Here is a 15,197-nt window from a genome sequence, read left to right as displayed (position 1 = left end):
CCCCAGGATGTCTGTGAAGTACTCACACTCCCTGGCTTCTATTTCAGGATATTGACTGGGTACAGACAGAGAAGCACGTGTTTGAGCAGGCATCCAGCAACCCTTTCTTGGTCGGCTTACACTCCTGCTTCCAGACAACAAGTCGGTAAGATAAGGGGTGTTTCTGGGATTCTGCTGCTCTCTAGTCTGAACTGCAGAGAGGCTAAGTTGGCGTGAGGTTTCCACTCTTATCTGCGGGGCCCTCCCGTTTGCAAGTGTCGAGGCTTTTTGGTTCATCACTTAACTTTGTTCTCAGCTGGTGTCATATGACTTGAATTTCATACAAATGAAGCTAAATTCTTTGATTCTATTTGCAAAATATTTATTGAGCACATCCCACTGTATGGGATACAAGTGTGGGATTGGATGCTGGTATGGCCCTGTGAGTGGGAGGTCTGTCTCTGTACTTGTGGGTCTCACTGATAGTGCAGTAAAGTAATAAACACCAGGAGCTTCACTTAAAAGCTTTGTATGTGTTAGATTTCTGCTTTAAAATGGTTGGAACTACTGGTCTATGACATTCAGCATATACTCAATTTGGAATTTTCTTGGCCAGATGACTTGAACTTACACAATTTGTTTTATTTGAAAAAGTACTGTGTTCTGGGTCAGAGTCCTCAGGGCCCACGCACAGGTTCAGTGACTTAGGAGAACTCACAGGACTTAACACAATGTTGAATTCAAGACTGAGACTTACTTCCGGGAAAGGGTATAAAGCAAAATTGGCAAAAGGCAAAGATGCTCGAGGTAAAGTTGGGAGAAACCCAAGCGTGCACTGGCCGGAGTCCCTCCGCATGGGGTCCCACGGGACTCCTTGAATTCCTCTGAAAGGAATCGTGAAACCTGGGGTGAGTCATGTAGGCACCTCTACCTAACACATGCCAAATCCCAGGCTCCCAGTAAGCAGCAGGTGTCCAGGGCAGATGCAGCGTGATCGCGTGAGGCAAGCTCACCATTTGGGGAGGGTTCGCATCAGCGCAGGGAGCCAGTGACTCCACTGGAGTCGGCGTGTAGCAGGGCGGTCTCAGCCCCACTGTGCTCACTGTCTCTGCTCAGGGTCCCCTGTAACGAGCAGTGAGTCACCCCCGCCCCCGTGTGCCCCCTCACCTCCCCCATCTCCAACCCCCTGTTCCCACAGAACTGGCCTTTCCCCGGGTCTGCAGATGTCCCCCAGCCCTGTCCCCAAGCTCAGTGATTCTGCCTCCTGAGAGGGTCTCAGCCACCTCTGTTTCCTCCCCTTGAATCCTGGCCACAGCCTCTCGGGGCATCCGGTCCCTGGGGCACCAGGTTGTCACTTCCCCCATGCAGAAACCGAGCCGTGTTTGAAAACACGGATCTGAGACTTCTGACCACTTTCCCAGTTGCTTCTGGGAAACATCCAGGCTCCTAGGCGTGTGGATGAGGCCCTGCGACCAGGCTCCATCCCAGTCTGTCCATCTTTGCCGCGCAGCCCTTTCCTCACCTCTTCTTCCCCAGCCCAGGGTGCATGGAGAGCCTGGGACTTGTGTCTGGTGTACTCTCCATGCCTCTGTTTGGCCCTGACCGGTCTCTGGGATATGGGACAGACCCTAGAGAGGGAGTGCTCCTGACTTCACTCTTTCTAAATGGATTCTAAAACGGGTTTCACTGTGATGTTCTGTTAACTTTACTACATGGAACATGAAGAGTGTGGACAGACAGGGGTCAGATATTTCAGCCTCACTTACAGCTTTGTTGCTGGGAGCACGGCACCCTCTGAGCTCACGCCCTGGCAACCCTCCAGTTCACATGCTCCCAGGTGCATTAAAGTTAGGATCACTCCTGTGTGATCCCCACGATACAGGCACGCATGATACTGCCTTTCCAGACCGCCGTGAGAAGACTCACATAGAGCCTTCAGCACCATAGCTGGGAGGCACCCTGGAGCAGTTATCGTCTGTATCTAGTTTCCTTGCCTCTAACATTACAGAAAGTGAAAGTGAAGTTGCTCAGTTGTGCCCGACTCTTTACGACCCCGTGGACTGTAGCCTACCAGGCTCTTCTGTCCATGGGATTCTCCAGGCAAGAATACTGGAGTGGGTTGCCATTTCCTTCTCTAGGGGATTTTCCCGACCCAGGGATCGAACCCAGATCTCCCGCATTGCAGACAGACGCTTTGACCTCTGAGCCACCAGGGAAGCCCAACGGTACAGAGCCCGGCAGTAACCTCTAGAAGCACCTGAAACCTGGATGGTTGGGGCAGGTGTCTTTCCCAGGCTGTTTCTCGGTGCCTTCTTGGACCCAGCCCCTCAGTATGAACTCCCTAAGAACTGGGCCAGGCATGCTTTGAGCAGTTGGTTGATCCTGGCACCTCATGGGCAGTCATAGTGTTAAAGGATGATTCTCTAACTGCAGCCATATTCTCGGTAAAGAGGCACAGTGAGCGTATGTCAGAGTTTGCTTGACTGTCTGATTAATGAGAAAATAGTAAGAGGTCATGACGTGCCCACAGGAGTTCCAGGTCCTGCACGTGTTGGCTGACGGGGACCTTGGGATGGACAGATGCCCAGTGCAGAGCTGGCTGGGGGGCCGGGAGGGGTCTGCACGGGGCAGACCTCCTTTGCAAGTCTGTGGATGGCATTGTTGACATAGAACCCCCCATGAGTTGGAAAGCATCTGACAAGTGCAGCCACCAGGACCCCCACACAGACCAGAGTGGACACTGCAGGGGGCAGCAAGGCCTACGGCATTCAGCACGGCTGTGGGGATGTGGCCGGGGCACCTGCTGGCTGCTGCACCACCTCCTCCAGGCTCCTCATGAGTTGTCTGCCCCCGAGCGCCTGCTGTGGAGCCAGGGGCCCACTGAGTCCTTGCAGTGCTGCCAAACGGTGGACACCTGCTCAAGCAGAGCTGTGCCTGTGGGCTCCCAGCAGCAAAAACCTGGCGAATAAGACCCAGCTTCTTATGAGCAGTTATCAGAAGAGGAGCAGGTGGGTCTGCAGTGAGCAGACACAGGGTCCAGCCTGATCACCTACTCCTGATGGGGGTTGGGGAGAACTGGTTCCTGGGGGCCCTGGAGATGGCGGAAGCACTCACAGGACACACCAGCGGCTGCGATGCAAGAACCTGCACAAGAGGCTGTGACCCCGAGAGGAATCAGCTTTGACCTTGAGAGGCCAGGTGCCCCCTCCCTAGGAGCATGAGTCATAGTACTTTCAAAAGGTAGAGCATTTGTTCCTGTCATAATTTAAACTCAGAATAGAAAGCGGGGTGCTGAGTGACAGCGGGTGTGGGCGGAGCCACGTCAGCCTCTGTTCTCCATGCAGATCCCCTGAAATGGTCCACGTGCAGCCCCGACCCCATGGGCTAGGGTCTCAGCATGAGGGCGCACGTGGGGAGAAGGGCATTTCAGAAGGTGGCTTCCCTGCTGCCCAGTTTTGCTCGCTGTACTTTTCACATTTTCTAGGTAGTGATATCCTCAGTGTCCTTCTGCAGCTGCTCCGCTGTTTTGGTCTCTCCTACTTTGCCTGATTTCATCATCAGGCATGTCTCCTGTGAACGTGCGGTTCATGTTCCAGGCATCCTTCACATGTGAGGGCACCTGCATTTGAGCTGGACTCAGCCCAGTCGCACTCGCCCTGGAACTCGGACATGTGTTGGGTGGTGTGGTGGGCACACGTCCTTTACGGGGAGCTGGAGGCTTGTTTGTCCTCTCATCCAGAAGGAGGTTTCTCTGGGCTGGTGTCATCAATTTCCTGTCAGTATCTGTCCCTGAGCTGTGGTCTCTGTCTGGTCTGCTTGCTCACAGTGAGCAAGCAGGATCATGTGAGCATCCTTCTGAGTCAGGGACCAGGTTCTGACCATGTGGGTCCAGGGGTTGCCTAGCGTTTCTGATCTGTGTTTTCTTTGGGAACAAGCCTGGTCCATCCTGAGATGCCCCTTTGGCTTTTGACCTCCTTTTTTATCTGTCCTTCATTATCAGAAGCCCAGGCCCTTGTCTGCTTCCTCTGTTCCTTTCTTCTGTCCCCTAGCTTCAGGGGGACGGGGGTGGCCACCCTGTGGTTGGGGGGTTTATACCTGGAAGTGGGGCTCCAGGTGTGGGTTCTGGATTCCTCCAAGCCACCCAGTATCGGATCTCATAGACAGTACCTGTAGTCCTGGGAAAATTACTTGACCTCCCAGCATCTCAATGTACCTGTCTAAAATAAGAAAACCCCTAGAACCTACCATGAAGTTCTTGGGTTAAGTTTCATACACAGGTGTGCTTAGAACAGCACCTGACATTTTGTGAGAGTTGTGAGAACTGTGTTCTTATTATTTTTTTATACCGGGGGTCAGCACTTTTTCTCAGAAGACCAGATAGTAGCATCACCTTTGAGGGCCACATGGTCTCTATGACAGCTACTCACTGGGGTGCAGACGGACGCAGGCAGTGTTCCAGTAAAGCCTTATCGACAGACACGGGTTGGGGAGTGGGTGTGGTCAGATGCTGGTGGCATTACTCTTGATCTCAGCACTGTCCCGTGTCATCTGGGTCCCCTCTGAGTGAGGCTGGTGATCTACCCCATAGGGGAGGGAGGCTGGGCTGACTTGGCCCTGAGATGAGGAAAGCGCTCAGGTGGTCCCTCCTGCCCCCTGGCACCTCAGCCCTCAGAGGGGCCGGCTTTCCAGGTTTATCCTGGGTGAGGGGTCAGGTGGGTAGCATCTCTGGCCCCCACTCTGCAGCCTGGCTCCTGCCCTGGTCTCTGGCCCAGGAGTGGACTGTGGTGTTTACGCCCCTTTCTGTCTCCAGCTCTTGATTAATCCTGTTTTGTGAGTTTTTACTATATTCTGTACATTTAGTTAAGTACTAAGGAAACGTGACCTGCTGTCTCGGCCCTGGGGGAGACTTCTTTCCTGTCCTGGCATCACACACGTGCCAACCAAGCCATGCAATCTGGGGCTCACTGGCAGAGCCAGTTGAGCCCGGAGACGGGCCCTTGGCTGTGCTCGGCCATGGACATTGGGGTGTTTGTCACAGCAGCCAGCTTATCGGAGTCACTTGAAGTGTCATCATCGGAGTGAATCAGCCCCTGGTGGCTCCTGAGGGGTTTGCTCCACAGAAATGTTGAAGGTAGTACACCTAAACTAAGACGACATCGTAAGTCAACTAGACTCCAGGATACATTTTTTTTTAAATGTCAAAAGTAGTGTTAATGTTTATCTGTAAAAGGAAAAAAATATTAGAGAACTGGGGACCCATGTGCCACATGGCATGGCAAAAAAAATAAGAAAAACAAAAAACCCACTCTGCCCTGTTGTTACAGCTGATCAGTGTTGCGGATTAAATGAATTTCTTGATCAGCGACTTACCTGAGCCCCGGGGCCCCAGGTGGCAGTCACAGACCAGCCAAGTGTGCCTCCGTGTCCACTGCAGTCACATGGCTTCTGTGAAACCCCTGTTATAGGCTTTCCTCCAGATCCAGAGAAGAAGCCACCATTGCTGCTACTTTTCTCGGGTTTTAAACATCTCTTCTGCTCCCCGAGGCCTCATGTTGGTGTCTGTCACCAGCTCCAAGATGGCACTTCTTTCTGTCCATGTGGGCGGCCACCGTCCATTCCCTGGGGAATATCCACGTAGGGTGGACACGTCTCCTGGGGCAGCGCCATCCCTGATCACCGTGGCAAATCTCGTCCTGTTCTTTGAAGTCACAGCGTTCTGAATAAACGCTCTTGTTTTTTAGTGGCGAGGCCTTGGGCCTCTCCCCAGGGCTTGAGCACCTGCACGTTTCCCCCAGGGTGGCTGCCAGGGTTCAACGTGCACACATGTTGGAACAGCGCGCGAAGGTCTGTGGGGGCTGTGCAGCCATCCTTGTCCTGTTTGTGCCACATCGGCAAGCCTTTTCCGTCTCTCACCTCTGTTGTAGCGTGAAAGCAGCCACAGGCAAACGTGTGAGTAAAACTTAGCTACAGTGCAGACCGCCCAGTGTCAGGGTCAGGGTCACTGGGCCCTCTCCAAGCATGAGAGCCGTCCCGCCCTGCAGGACCACATGGAAAGCTCTGGCTGCTCCCCCAGTACTCAGTCCTCAGTCTCCATGTCTGCTGTGTGCGTTTAGGAATTGTTTCTTGTGTAAATATGTGATCACAGGCTTGGTAGGCGGTCTGTAGCTTGTTCACATGCTCCACGTGTTGGGCATCGCCATCATCGCACCGGTGATGCAGACGGGCTGCCAGTGCTCAGAAGGGCTCCCTCTGTGCTCTCGACTCTCTGAAAGCTGCCCCTCTCCATACCCAGAGGAACTGTTACCTAAAAATCCACAAGCTGGCCTCAGCAGGGCATTTCAGGGAATTCGTGTGTGAATTTAATTTTGAAAATAGAACCTTATTAAATGTGAGGAGGATCCTATCAAGGAAAGAAACCACAAGGTAAATTGTTTAGGGACCTGAAGAGCCCTGCCTGCCTCCAGAGAATGGGCCTATCAATCACAGGCCTCTCCCACCAGCACCCCCACCCTCCTAGAGGCCTGTCAATCACAGGGCCCTCCCACCAGCACCCCCACCCACCCTGCTGCCCCACCCTCCTAGAGGCCTGTCAATCACAGGCCCCTCCAGCCAGCAGCCCCACCCTCCTCTGGGAGGCCCGTAGCATTGCAGATTCCCAGTGGCCAAGTCAGCGTGTTGGACCCTCTTACTCTGGACCCGCATCTTGGGGTGGGTCCCACAGGAGGGGTGCATGGGACCCTCCCATGGTTCCACCCAGCCCTTCCCCTCCTGACTGCTTACCCCACTGGCCATTTTGTGGGCTCTGCCTCAGGCCCTCCAGGCCAGCTACACCAGGAGGCTGAGCACCTCGTCTCCTTCAGCCTACCCATCTCCCTGCCCCAGGTCCACCCAGACAGTGGCCAGAGGGTCACTGATGTCCCCCAGCTGGTGCACCCGCCCTTCTGGCTTCTCCAGCTGAGCTGGGCCCCTCTCCTTGCAGGGTGGTCCCTCAGCTTTGCCCTCCTCCACCTCTTCCTACGCACCATCCAGGCCTCTGCTCCCTGGGGAGGCCTTCCATAGCAACCAGCCACATAGTGCCCTCCCAGCCCCAGTGAGCCCCCGGCCACCAGCCCTGCTTTATTTTTACATTTTTACCCCAAAGGCAGGCCAGGCATCATTGAAAGTGAAAAGTGAAAGTCACTCAGTCGTGTCTGACTCTTTGCAGCCCCGTGGACTGTAGCTTGCCAGGCTCTTCTGTCCGTGGAATTCTCCAGGTCAGAATACTAGAGTGGGAAACAGTTCTTTTCTCCAGGAGATCTTCCCAACCCAGGGATCGAACCCAGGTCACCCACATTGCAGGTGGATTCTTTACCATCTAAGCCACCAGGGAAGCCCTCTAAAGGCATCATTGGGAGAGTAAATAACTGTGTTGAATGACATGAGTGGTCGACAAGAGTTTCTCTCCCAAGTTTTATTTCATCAGGATCAGAGCTGAGGGGCTCCTGCCACTGACCCCAGAGTTGGATGGTCTGGTCGCCGCCTGCCTGGGCCTCTCAGGACAAGGGTAACCCTAGCCTGTGTATCCTGCAGGTTGTTCCTGGTCATCGAGTACGTCAACGGGGGCGACCTCATGTTCCACATGCAGAGGCAGAGGAAGCTGCCCGAGGAGCACGCCAGGTGGGTGCAGCTGGGGCAGGCACGGGGGTGGGGGGAGGGGCAGGGGAGGCCAGGCCACAGCCTGGAGGGTCCTGGGAGTGACCCGGCCTTGGTCCTGACCCTCGGCACTCAGTGTACGCAGTGATGCCATCCGGCCTCAGCAGGATGATCTTTGTTATTAAATGATTCTCAGGGACACTGACCACATTGGCTACCCCCTCCCCCCTGCAGCCTCGACCTCACAGGTGGGTGGGGCATTTATTTCCACCCCATACACATCTCTTTCCTGTTTTCCCATACTTTTTTCCCTTTTCCTCATTTCCTCACTTAAAAATAATTCCATGTGGCACTGTGAGTCACCATAGGTCCTTTTTGGGGAGAGGTAAGTAATAAATCAAGAACCCCACATGCTCATGTTCTCCTTTTTTAATTGTGGAAAAATACGCATAACATAAAATTCCCACCTCAACCATTTTTAAGTGCACAGCCAGTGGCATCAGGCACATTCACATTGCTGTGCAGCCATGCCCAACACCATCTCCAGGACTTTCGTCTCCAGGACTTTCATTGCCAGGACTTTCTCCTCTTCCTGGACCGAAGCTCTGTCCCCATAAAACACTCGTTCCACATCCCCTCCCTCAACCCACACACTCCTACTTTGTCTCTGTGACTCTGACTCCTCCAGGGACCTCAGAGAAGTGGAATCACATAGGATGCATCCTCCTGCATCTGGTTTGTTTCACTCCGTGTCATGTCCTAAGGTCCATCTACATTGGAGCAGGTGTCAGTGTCGGCACCTCCTCCCTTTCCAAGGCTGGATCCTATTCTATCACAGGAATGGACCACATTTTATCCTCATCTTTTGACGAACACTTGGGTTGCTTCCATGATTCAGCTACTGTGAATAGTACTGCTGTGAACAAGGGGGTACAAATACCCATTTGAGCCCCTGTTTTCAATTCTTTCGAGTTATTCACAGAAGTGGAATTGCTGGGTCACATGATAATTCTATTTTTAATGTTCTGAGGACCTTCCAAGCTATTTTCCACAGCAGCTGCACCATTTTACATCCCAACCAGCAGTGCATGAGGGTTGCAGTTTCTCCACATCCTTGCCAGCACTTGTCATTTTCTGTTCGAGGGGATGGGGGGCCTGTTGTATAGTGGCTGTCTTGGTAGGTGTGAGGTGGTGTCTCATGGTAGGTTTGGGTTGTGTCTCCCTGACCATAGGGATGCTGCCTGTCTTTCCCGGTCCTGTGGGCCCACGTGTGTCTTGCCCAGTCCTATTGGCCCATGAGCTCATCAGTAGAGAATTCCAAGGTCTTGTGTCCTCCTGTCCAGGTTCCTGGTTGGGTTATCTCTGCTGATGACAGGTGTTGCCCCTTCCCCAGGTTCTATGCTGCTGAAATTTGTATCGCACTCAACTTCCTACACGAGAGAGGGATTATCTACCGGGACCTGAAGCTGGACAATGTCCTCCTTGATGCCGATGGCCACATCAAGCTGACGGACTATGGCATGTGCAAGGTGAGCATCCCGCCCACTGCTCCTACCCGCCCGCCTCCCAGGGTCATGGCCAGCCTGGCGTCCGCACCATCTCACCCATGCCTGGTCTCCGGCACCTCCACATGACCACAGTCCTCTGCATTCTCCCACTAGTGGGGGCGTGTCTGGGGGTGCCCTCCCTCCTGGTAATTGGCTTTGTCCCCACAGGAAGGCCTGGGCCCTGGTGATACAACAAGCACTTTCTGCGGAACCCCGAACTACATCGCCCCTGAAATCCTGCGCGGAGAAGAGTATGGTGAGCACGGGTGGGACAGGCACTCAGCTCTGAGGCTGGAGTGGACCAGGACACCCAGACACCCCAAGCCCTGAGACCCTCCTTTGCCCAGGGACTTGGATCTGAGTCGGAAGTGGACCAGGACACCCTGAGCCCTGGGAGCTGCCTCTGCCGGAGACTCTGTGATGGAGCACAGAGGGAAGGAGGCAATCCTAGTGGGGCTAACCCTGCCGGGGTCCTAACCAGGGTCTCTGGGGAGCGGGCCCAGCTGCCAGGAAGAGGGTTTCCTGACCAAATTCCACTAAAACACACACCCTTACTTTGTCCAGCCCCAGGTCATCACCTGGCCTCAGTCCCAGCTGTTGTCCCATGTGTCCACCTGAGTGTCCCCTGGGGAGGTCACTGGACAGGATCCCTCTGGTCATGGAGCCCAAAAGGCTTGGGAAGAAGACAATGCAAAGACAGGCCCCAAGCAGGGGTCCCAAGCCACTGGTGCCGCCCACGAGTGTGGGTTCCCCAAACCCACCAGAACCACCCACAGCCCCTGTGACACTGGAGTGCATCCACACCCTCCTCTGGGTGTGAAATGAAAATGAGATTAGAACATATGTACATACGTGTCTGTGTGTGCACACCCCTTGCATTTTTGGGTTCTGCTGTTTTCCCATCACAAGTACTCTTTCCAATAGTTCCACATATTTTCTTTGCCATTGAAATTGGGGGGTAGCAGGGTGGGCAGGTTCTCTTCCCCCTCAGATCCCTGGGCACCCGGGAGGCCAGTACAATTGAAGTCACTTAATAACCAAACAAGGAGGATGGACAGCAGCCATGGTCCAGAGCAGAGTCTATAGCCCTCCCAGGATGGGGGTCCTCTGTGTGACAGAGCTTCACACCTTTGGACATCGGGGGCGGCTGGCTGTCCCTGGGCTTCCTTCACATGAAGACAGCTTTACAACCGCCAAGACGGTGGACAGAGTGGAGGCCAGGCCACCTGGAGATGCTGGGGACACCCAGCCTCAGCTGTGGTCCAGGCCCAGGTCACAGCTGTTGCCTGTGACTGGATAGCACAAATGGAGAATCCTGGCCTGACCAGCCTGGCTCTCCCTCAGGGTTCAGCGTGGACTGGTGGGCGCTGGGCGTGCTGATGTTCGAGATGATGGCAGGCCGCTCCCCCTTCGACATCATCACTGACAACCCCGACATGAACACTGAAGACTACCTTTTCCAAGGTGCGTGGGCCATATGTCCTATTCCCTCCGTGCCCTGTGTGTTTTCCCCTTTTAGAAGTGGGGGTGAAAGAGTCTCCTGACTGGTTGCTGTGGCTGCCATAGACTAGGTGGGGCCACCTGTCCACTACTGGCTCTCAGGGAGCAAAGCATGGTGGGCAGGAGGATACTGCTTTTTCACATCCATGAGAAAGAATCTGTCCTGATTTAGTCCAGGCCCCCTTCTCCCCACCTCCGGTGTGCACCTGAGTCCCAGCGGGGGCTGTGCTCAGCCTCAGCTCCTTGCCATCTGGGCCCCTGGAGCAGAACTGACTGCCCCCAGGATGTTGACCCAGGCTGTCCCCACAGTGCCCTCCTGCGCCTGTGGACGTGGGGAGGCTGTCCCCACAGTGCCCTCCTGCGCCTGTGGACGTGGGGAGGCTGTCCCATAGTGCCCTCTTGTGCCTGTGGACGTGGGGAGGCTGTCCCACAGTGCCCTCTTGTGCCTGTGGACGTGGGGAGGCTGTCCCACAGTGCCCTCTTGTGCCTGTGGACGTGGGGAGGCTGTCCCACAGTGCCCTCTTGTGCCTGTGGATGGGGAAGGTGTCCCAGTGTTGTCTTGCACCTGTGGACGTGGGAAGACAGGACCAGCTGAGCTGCCGTTGGTTCATCCCTGATCATGAGCATGCCTGATTATGGGCACCAGGGCCTCTGAGGCTTAGAGACCCTGCTGGGGTGCAGGAAGAGGCCCAGGCCACCGTGACTGCTGCGACCCTCTCTCCTGGAAAAGGTTCCCAGTACCTTGCAGGCTGCTGGGAAGAGCTGACAGGCTGGGGGTGGGGAGGGGGAGCTGGAGGAGGGGCAGCAGAAGGAACAACTCTCTCCTCCGGTCCTGCAGTCATCCTGGAGAAGCCCATCCGGATCCCCCGGTTCCTGTCCGTCAAGGCCTCCCACGTGTTGAAAGGATTTTTAAACAAGGTATGCCCCTGTGGCACCCCAGCGGCCATGGCTGCAGCCCTTCCTCAGCTACTGGGGTTGAGGCTTTACCACCTGGTCTGCTAGTTCAGTGCTGGACGTGGGTGTGACTCTGCTTCCTTCCTTGGTGGTCCTATGGCTGCTTATTCACACTTGACAAAAGATAATGAGGAGATACTATGCCAAGGAGGCATTTCCTGAAGGAGCTTAACCTGTTGGGAGGAAGCAGTTTCACCTGGGTCGGGGGCTGGCCATGGATGGTTTGCTGATGCTGTTTAACACCCGCTACTGAGTAGGGCTGCCGTACTCTGTGCTGACTTGTCCTCATTTGAACTCTGACCCCCCAGGACCCCAAGGAGAGGCTTGGCTGCCGGCCGCAGACTGGATTTTCTGATATCAAGTCTCACGCCTTCTTCCGCAGTATAGACTGGGACCTGGTAAAGTGGTTGGAACCTGATACCCACCTCCCTGGGGGGCAGGGGCCTCCAGGGGGCAGGATGGGTGGAAATGGGGGTGCATTGGGAAACACTGATTGAGAACAAGGAGGCGGGCTGTGACAAGGCCCTGGTGGCAGTGCTTCCTGAAGGTCCTGAGAGCAGCCTTGCTGGGGTGTCCAATTCATGCTGTGCTGGGTGTCCTGTGGGGGTGTGTTTGGGTGGATGAGCACAGCCATACACCCATTGATTGAGCTCCATGTCCACGCCCTGAGTCAGCTCACAGATACTTCCACTTAACCATCTAGCTAGTCCCAACTAGACACCTAGGTGCGCTGTGGCCCCTCCCCCTACAGTGGCCCTTGACCCACCCAGTCCTGGGGACTCAACCTTCTGGGTCTGGGCCTTCTCCCACCCCCAGTGCTGCCACCCGGGGCCCTGGGATCGCAGTGTGCACATGGGTGTGTGGGCACCTGCATGCATGCACATACACACACTGGTAGCCCCCTTCTGCCAGTGGGGTCCACCCATCCCCTCTGTTCCGCACCCCCCTCCTGCATCCCCTGGGTGAGAGAGATAGGTGTGCCTCTCCAGGTGGCCTGGGTGTGCTGGCCTCAGCCCTGACACTACCGGGCGGGACTGGGGGATTCATCTCTGTGACATTCTCATTTCCTGCACCAACTTCATTAGCAGAACTTGTGTGTTCAGCTTCCCAAATCCCCCAAACTTACAGAACCTGTTTCAACCTTCCAGGCCCAGTTTGCTTTTGTTGCCATAAGTGGTGTTCCTAAGGGCCCTGGCCCCACAATGCAAAGACAGGGTGAGCTGAAGTGGACTGGAGGCTTATTTCTGACTTGGCTGGAGCTCTCTCCCTACAGGGACCTTGGGACAGTTCCATGTCTCCAACCTGGTCACGTGGAGGCCCCACCCAGGCAGGGGTTTTCAGGCTGGCTCACTCAGGACCCTCCAAGGGAAGGCAGCAGCCAGTCCTGAAAGGCCGGGGTCATCCACCCCCTGAATCAAGCTGTCCCGGCTGTGAGAGTACAGTGGTCCAACTGGAGGACTGGCTCCTGCCTGTCCTCTGGCTCCAGCTTCCCTTCTGACTGGGACGGTCCCTCCGGGCAGGGATCTCCATGCCTCAGTGTGGCTCTATCTGAGGTCTGAGGAGCAGGCCTGGCCCAGCACCTGTGTGCAGCACACACTTGGTGGAGGGAGGGGAGAAGAGGTAAAGAGTATATGAACCTGGGGGCCCATGCCCGCCCCCCTCGGTGATTGGAACCACTCTTGAGTTGCTCTACCTCCTCCACGTGACTCTACCCTCTCCAGACACCACTATGTCTCAACCCCCAAGATGAGACGTGCATCCCTTTGGGATTAGGAATACTAGTCTAGAATACTAGAAATGGCCGTTTAAGGCTTCTCGGGAGGAGGGGTCCCAGTGGAACATAGGTATCCCTACCAAGCCCCAGCTCTCTTACCACCGGGGTTCCAAGATTAAAACTCCCTAAACCAGCCTCCTTTGGTTTAAGGAGTGGGGTTGCAGGCCCTCGATGGCATGGGGTATGTCTCTCATGGTCTGTGCTGCCAGCACTTTTCAGCTCAAGTAGAGTTTTTCTGACTTTGGCAGAAATTTCTGCTACACTTTAGAGAAAAACAAAAGGCCATCAAACGAGCCGTATATACTTAAGCACCCTTTCTTCTGTTTGATTCTGTGGTTTGAGTTTGCAAAGCGCCAAGACGGCGCAAGTGGCTCTGACCGTATATCTTCCTGCAGCTGGGAAAGAAGCAGGCCCTCCCGCCCTTCCAGCCGCAGATCACAGACGACTATGGCCTGGACAACTTCGATACGCAGTTCACCAGCGAGCCGGTGCAGCTGACCCCTGACGACGAGTAAGGCCTGCACCACGGTGGGGCAGGGTGTCGAGCTGCAGGGGCGGGGAGGAAGTATCCCAGGTGGAGGCAGGGCGTCCTGAACTTTGTTGGGGAGGAGTCCCATGCAGGGGTGGGGCGTCCTTAGCTGCGGGGCGAGACAGGGCCAGGTCTCGAACACGCCCACCAAGCCTCCTCTGTCCTGCGCCACAGGGACGTAATCAAGAGGATCGACCAGTCGGAGTTTGAAGGGTTCGAGTACATCAACCCACTGCTGCTGTCCACTGAGGAGTCCGTATGAGGCGCCGCGCTCTCGTTGTGGACACGTGGACGGCCCTGGCCCTGGCCCTGACCCCTGCGCATGCATGCGGGGCCGGGCGTGGGCCGGTGCCCAGGGCAGAACAGCCTCCCCGTGCGGCCCATGGGCCTCAGGCCCAGAGGAACTTGCTTCTCGCGCCTGCGCCGCAGGGGCCACGGTGACCGTGTCCGAAGGAGAAACTGCCCCCAACTTCGAAGGTGCACACTTTCCACAGAAGCAGAACTGACCTGCTCCACCTGGAGTTGGCCTGTAATGTCCCGAGGAATAAAGTGTCCCTCTGATGCTGGCGCTTCCCTCTGATGCCTTTTTTCCGCGGGGGGCACCCGCCCAGAGTCGCAGGCGCGGCCCACGCGGAGGAGGCATGGCCGGAGTGTAAGTGCCTGCGCAGTGGAGTTTATACAAATTCCGAACATTTTCTAAATCCTGGTAAGTTCCTGTTAATATTTAACAAGTATTTTCATACCGAGCATGTCAGCAGTTCCTGTGGTCTGACGCCCAGGTTACACCTTCACCAGGTGGGCTCCATCGGTCCCAACCCGGGCCTTAGACTGACCAGGAAAATTGGGTCATAGAGGTTCTAAAACAAGGCTCACCAAAGCACCCGCAAACCAAAAAAAAAAAAACCCACAAAGTTGAAAAAGAAATCTGCACAAAATATATTTCTGGAAACACTAAGCAGTGCCTACATTATGTCTTGTGTTATGTATCAGATTTTTGGAGAGTATTTTTATCAGGAGTAATAATGCTCAGAATTAGACATATTAAAAGGGTATGTGTATGATGGGCCCTAGCCTTAAAGGAATAAGATTTAAAATATTTAGAAGGATGCACCTCCCGGCAGGGCTCACCTCCTCCTTCCCATGACCTGCAGGGGGCACGGTGGGGCCACCAGGCCACCCTCCTTCTTAGGTAAAAGGCTGAACCCAAGGTTTTTTAGAAAGAGGTAAATCATGTGGGTTTTTTAAGTCCCTGATATTGTCAAGTGTGGCTCAGGCCAGGCAG

At 55.1% G+C, this 15,197-nt stretch overlaps 1 protein-coding gene across 4 annotated transcripts in view; it reads left to right on the top strand.

Annotated features, from left to right (window-relative positions):
- Window positions 1–14,478, top strand: part of PRKCZ (protein kinase C zeta) — a 99,850-nt gene extending 85,372 nt beyond the window's left edge. For all 4 annotated transcript variants that reach the window (XM_061382992.1, XM_061382993.1, XM_061382991.1 and 1 more), the window contains 9 exons: window positions 48–145; window positions 7,549–7,635; window positions 9,005–9,140; window positions 9,327–9,414; window positions 10,503–10,622; window positions 11,497–11,576; window positions 11,921–12,010; window positions 13,782–13,897; window positions 14,090–14,478. In XM_061382992.1, the coding sequence (XP_061238976.1) occupies window positions 48–145; window positions 7,549–7,635; window positions 9,005–9,140; window positions 9,327–9,414; window positions 10,503–10,622; window positions 11,497–11,576; window positions 11,921–12,010; window positions 13,782–13,897; window positions 14,090–14,177 (903 nt within the window). In that variant the 3' untranslated portion in view covers window positions 14,178–14,478. The remainder of the gene's footprint in view (window positions 1–47; window positions 146–7,548; window positions 7,636–9,004; window positions 9,141–9,326; window positions 9,415–10,502; window positions 10,623–11,496; window positions 11,577–11,920; window positions 12,011–13,781; window positions 13,898–14,089) is intronic.
- The last annotated feature ends 719 nt before the right edge of the window (window positions 14,479–15,197 follow it).

This window comes from Bos javanicus, chromosome 16 (assembly GCF_032452875.1).
Source record: "Bos javanicus breed banteng chromosome 16, ARS-OSU_banteng_1.0, whole genome shotgun sequence".
NCBI lineage: Eukaryota > Metazoa > Chordata > Mammalia > Artiodactyla > Bovidae > Bos > Bos javanicus.
Note: the sequence above shows the minus strand (reverse complement) of the source record. Positions and strands in the feature narration are given on the sequence as shown.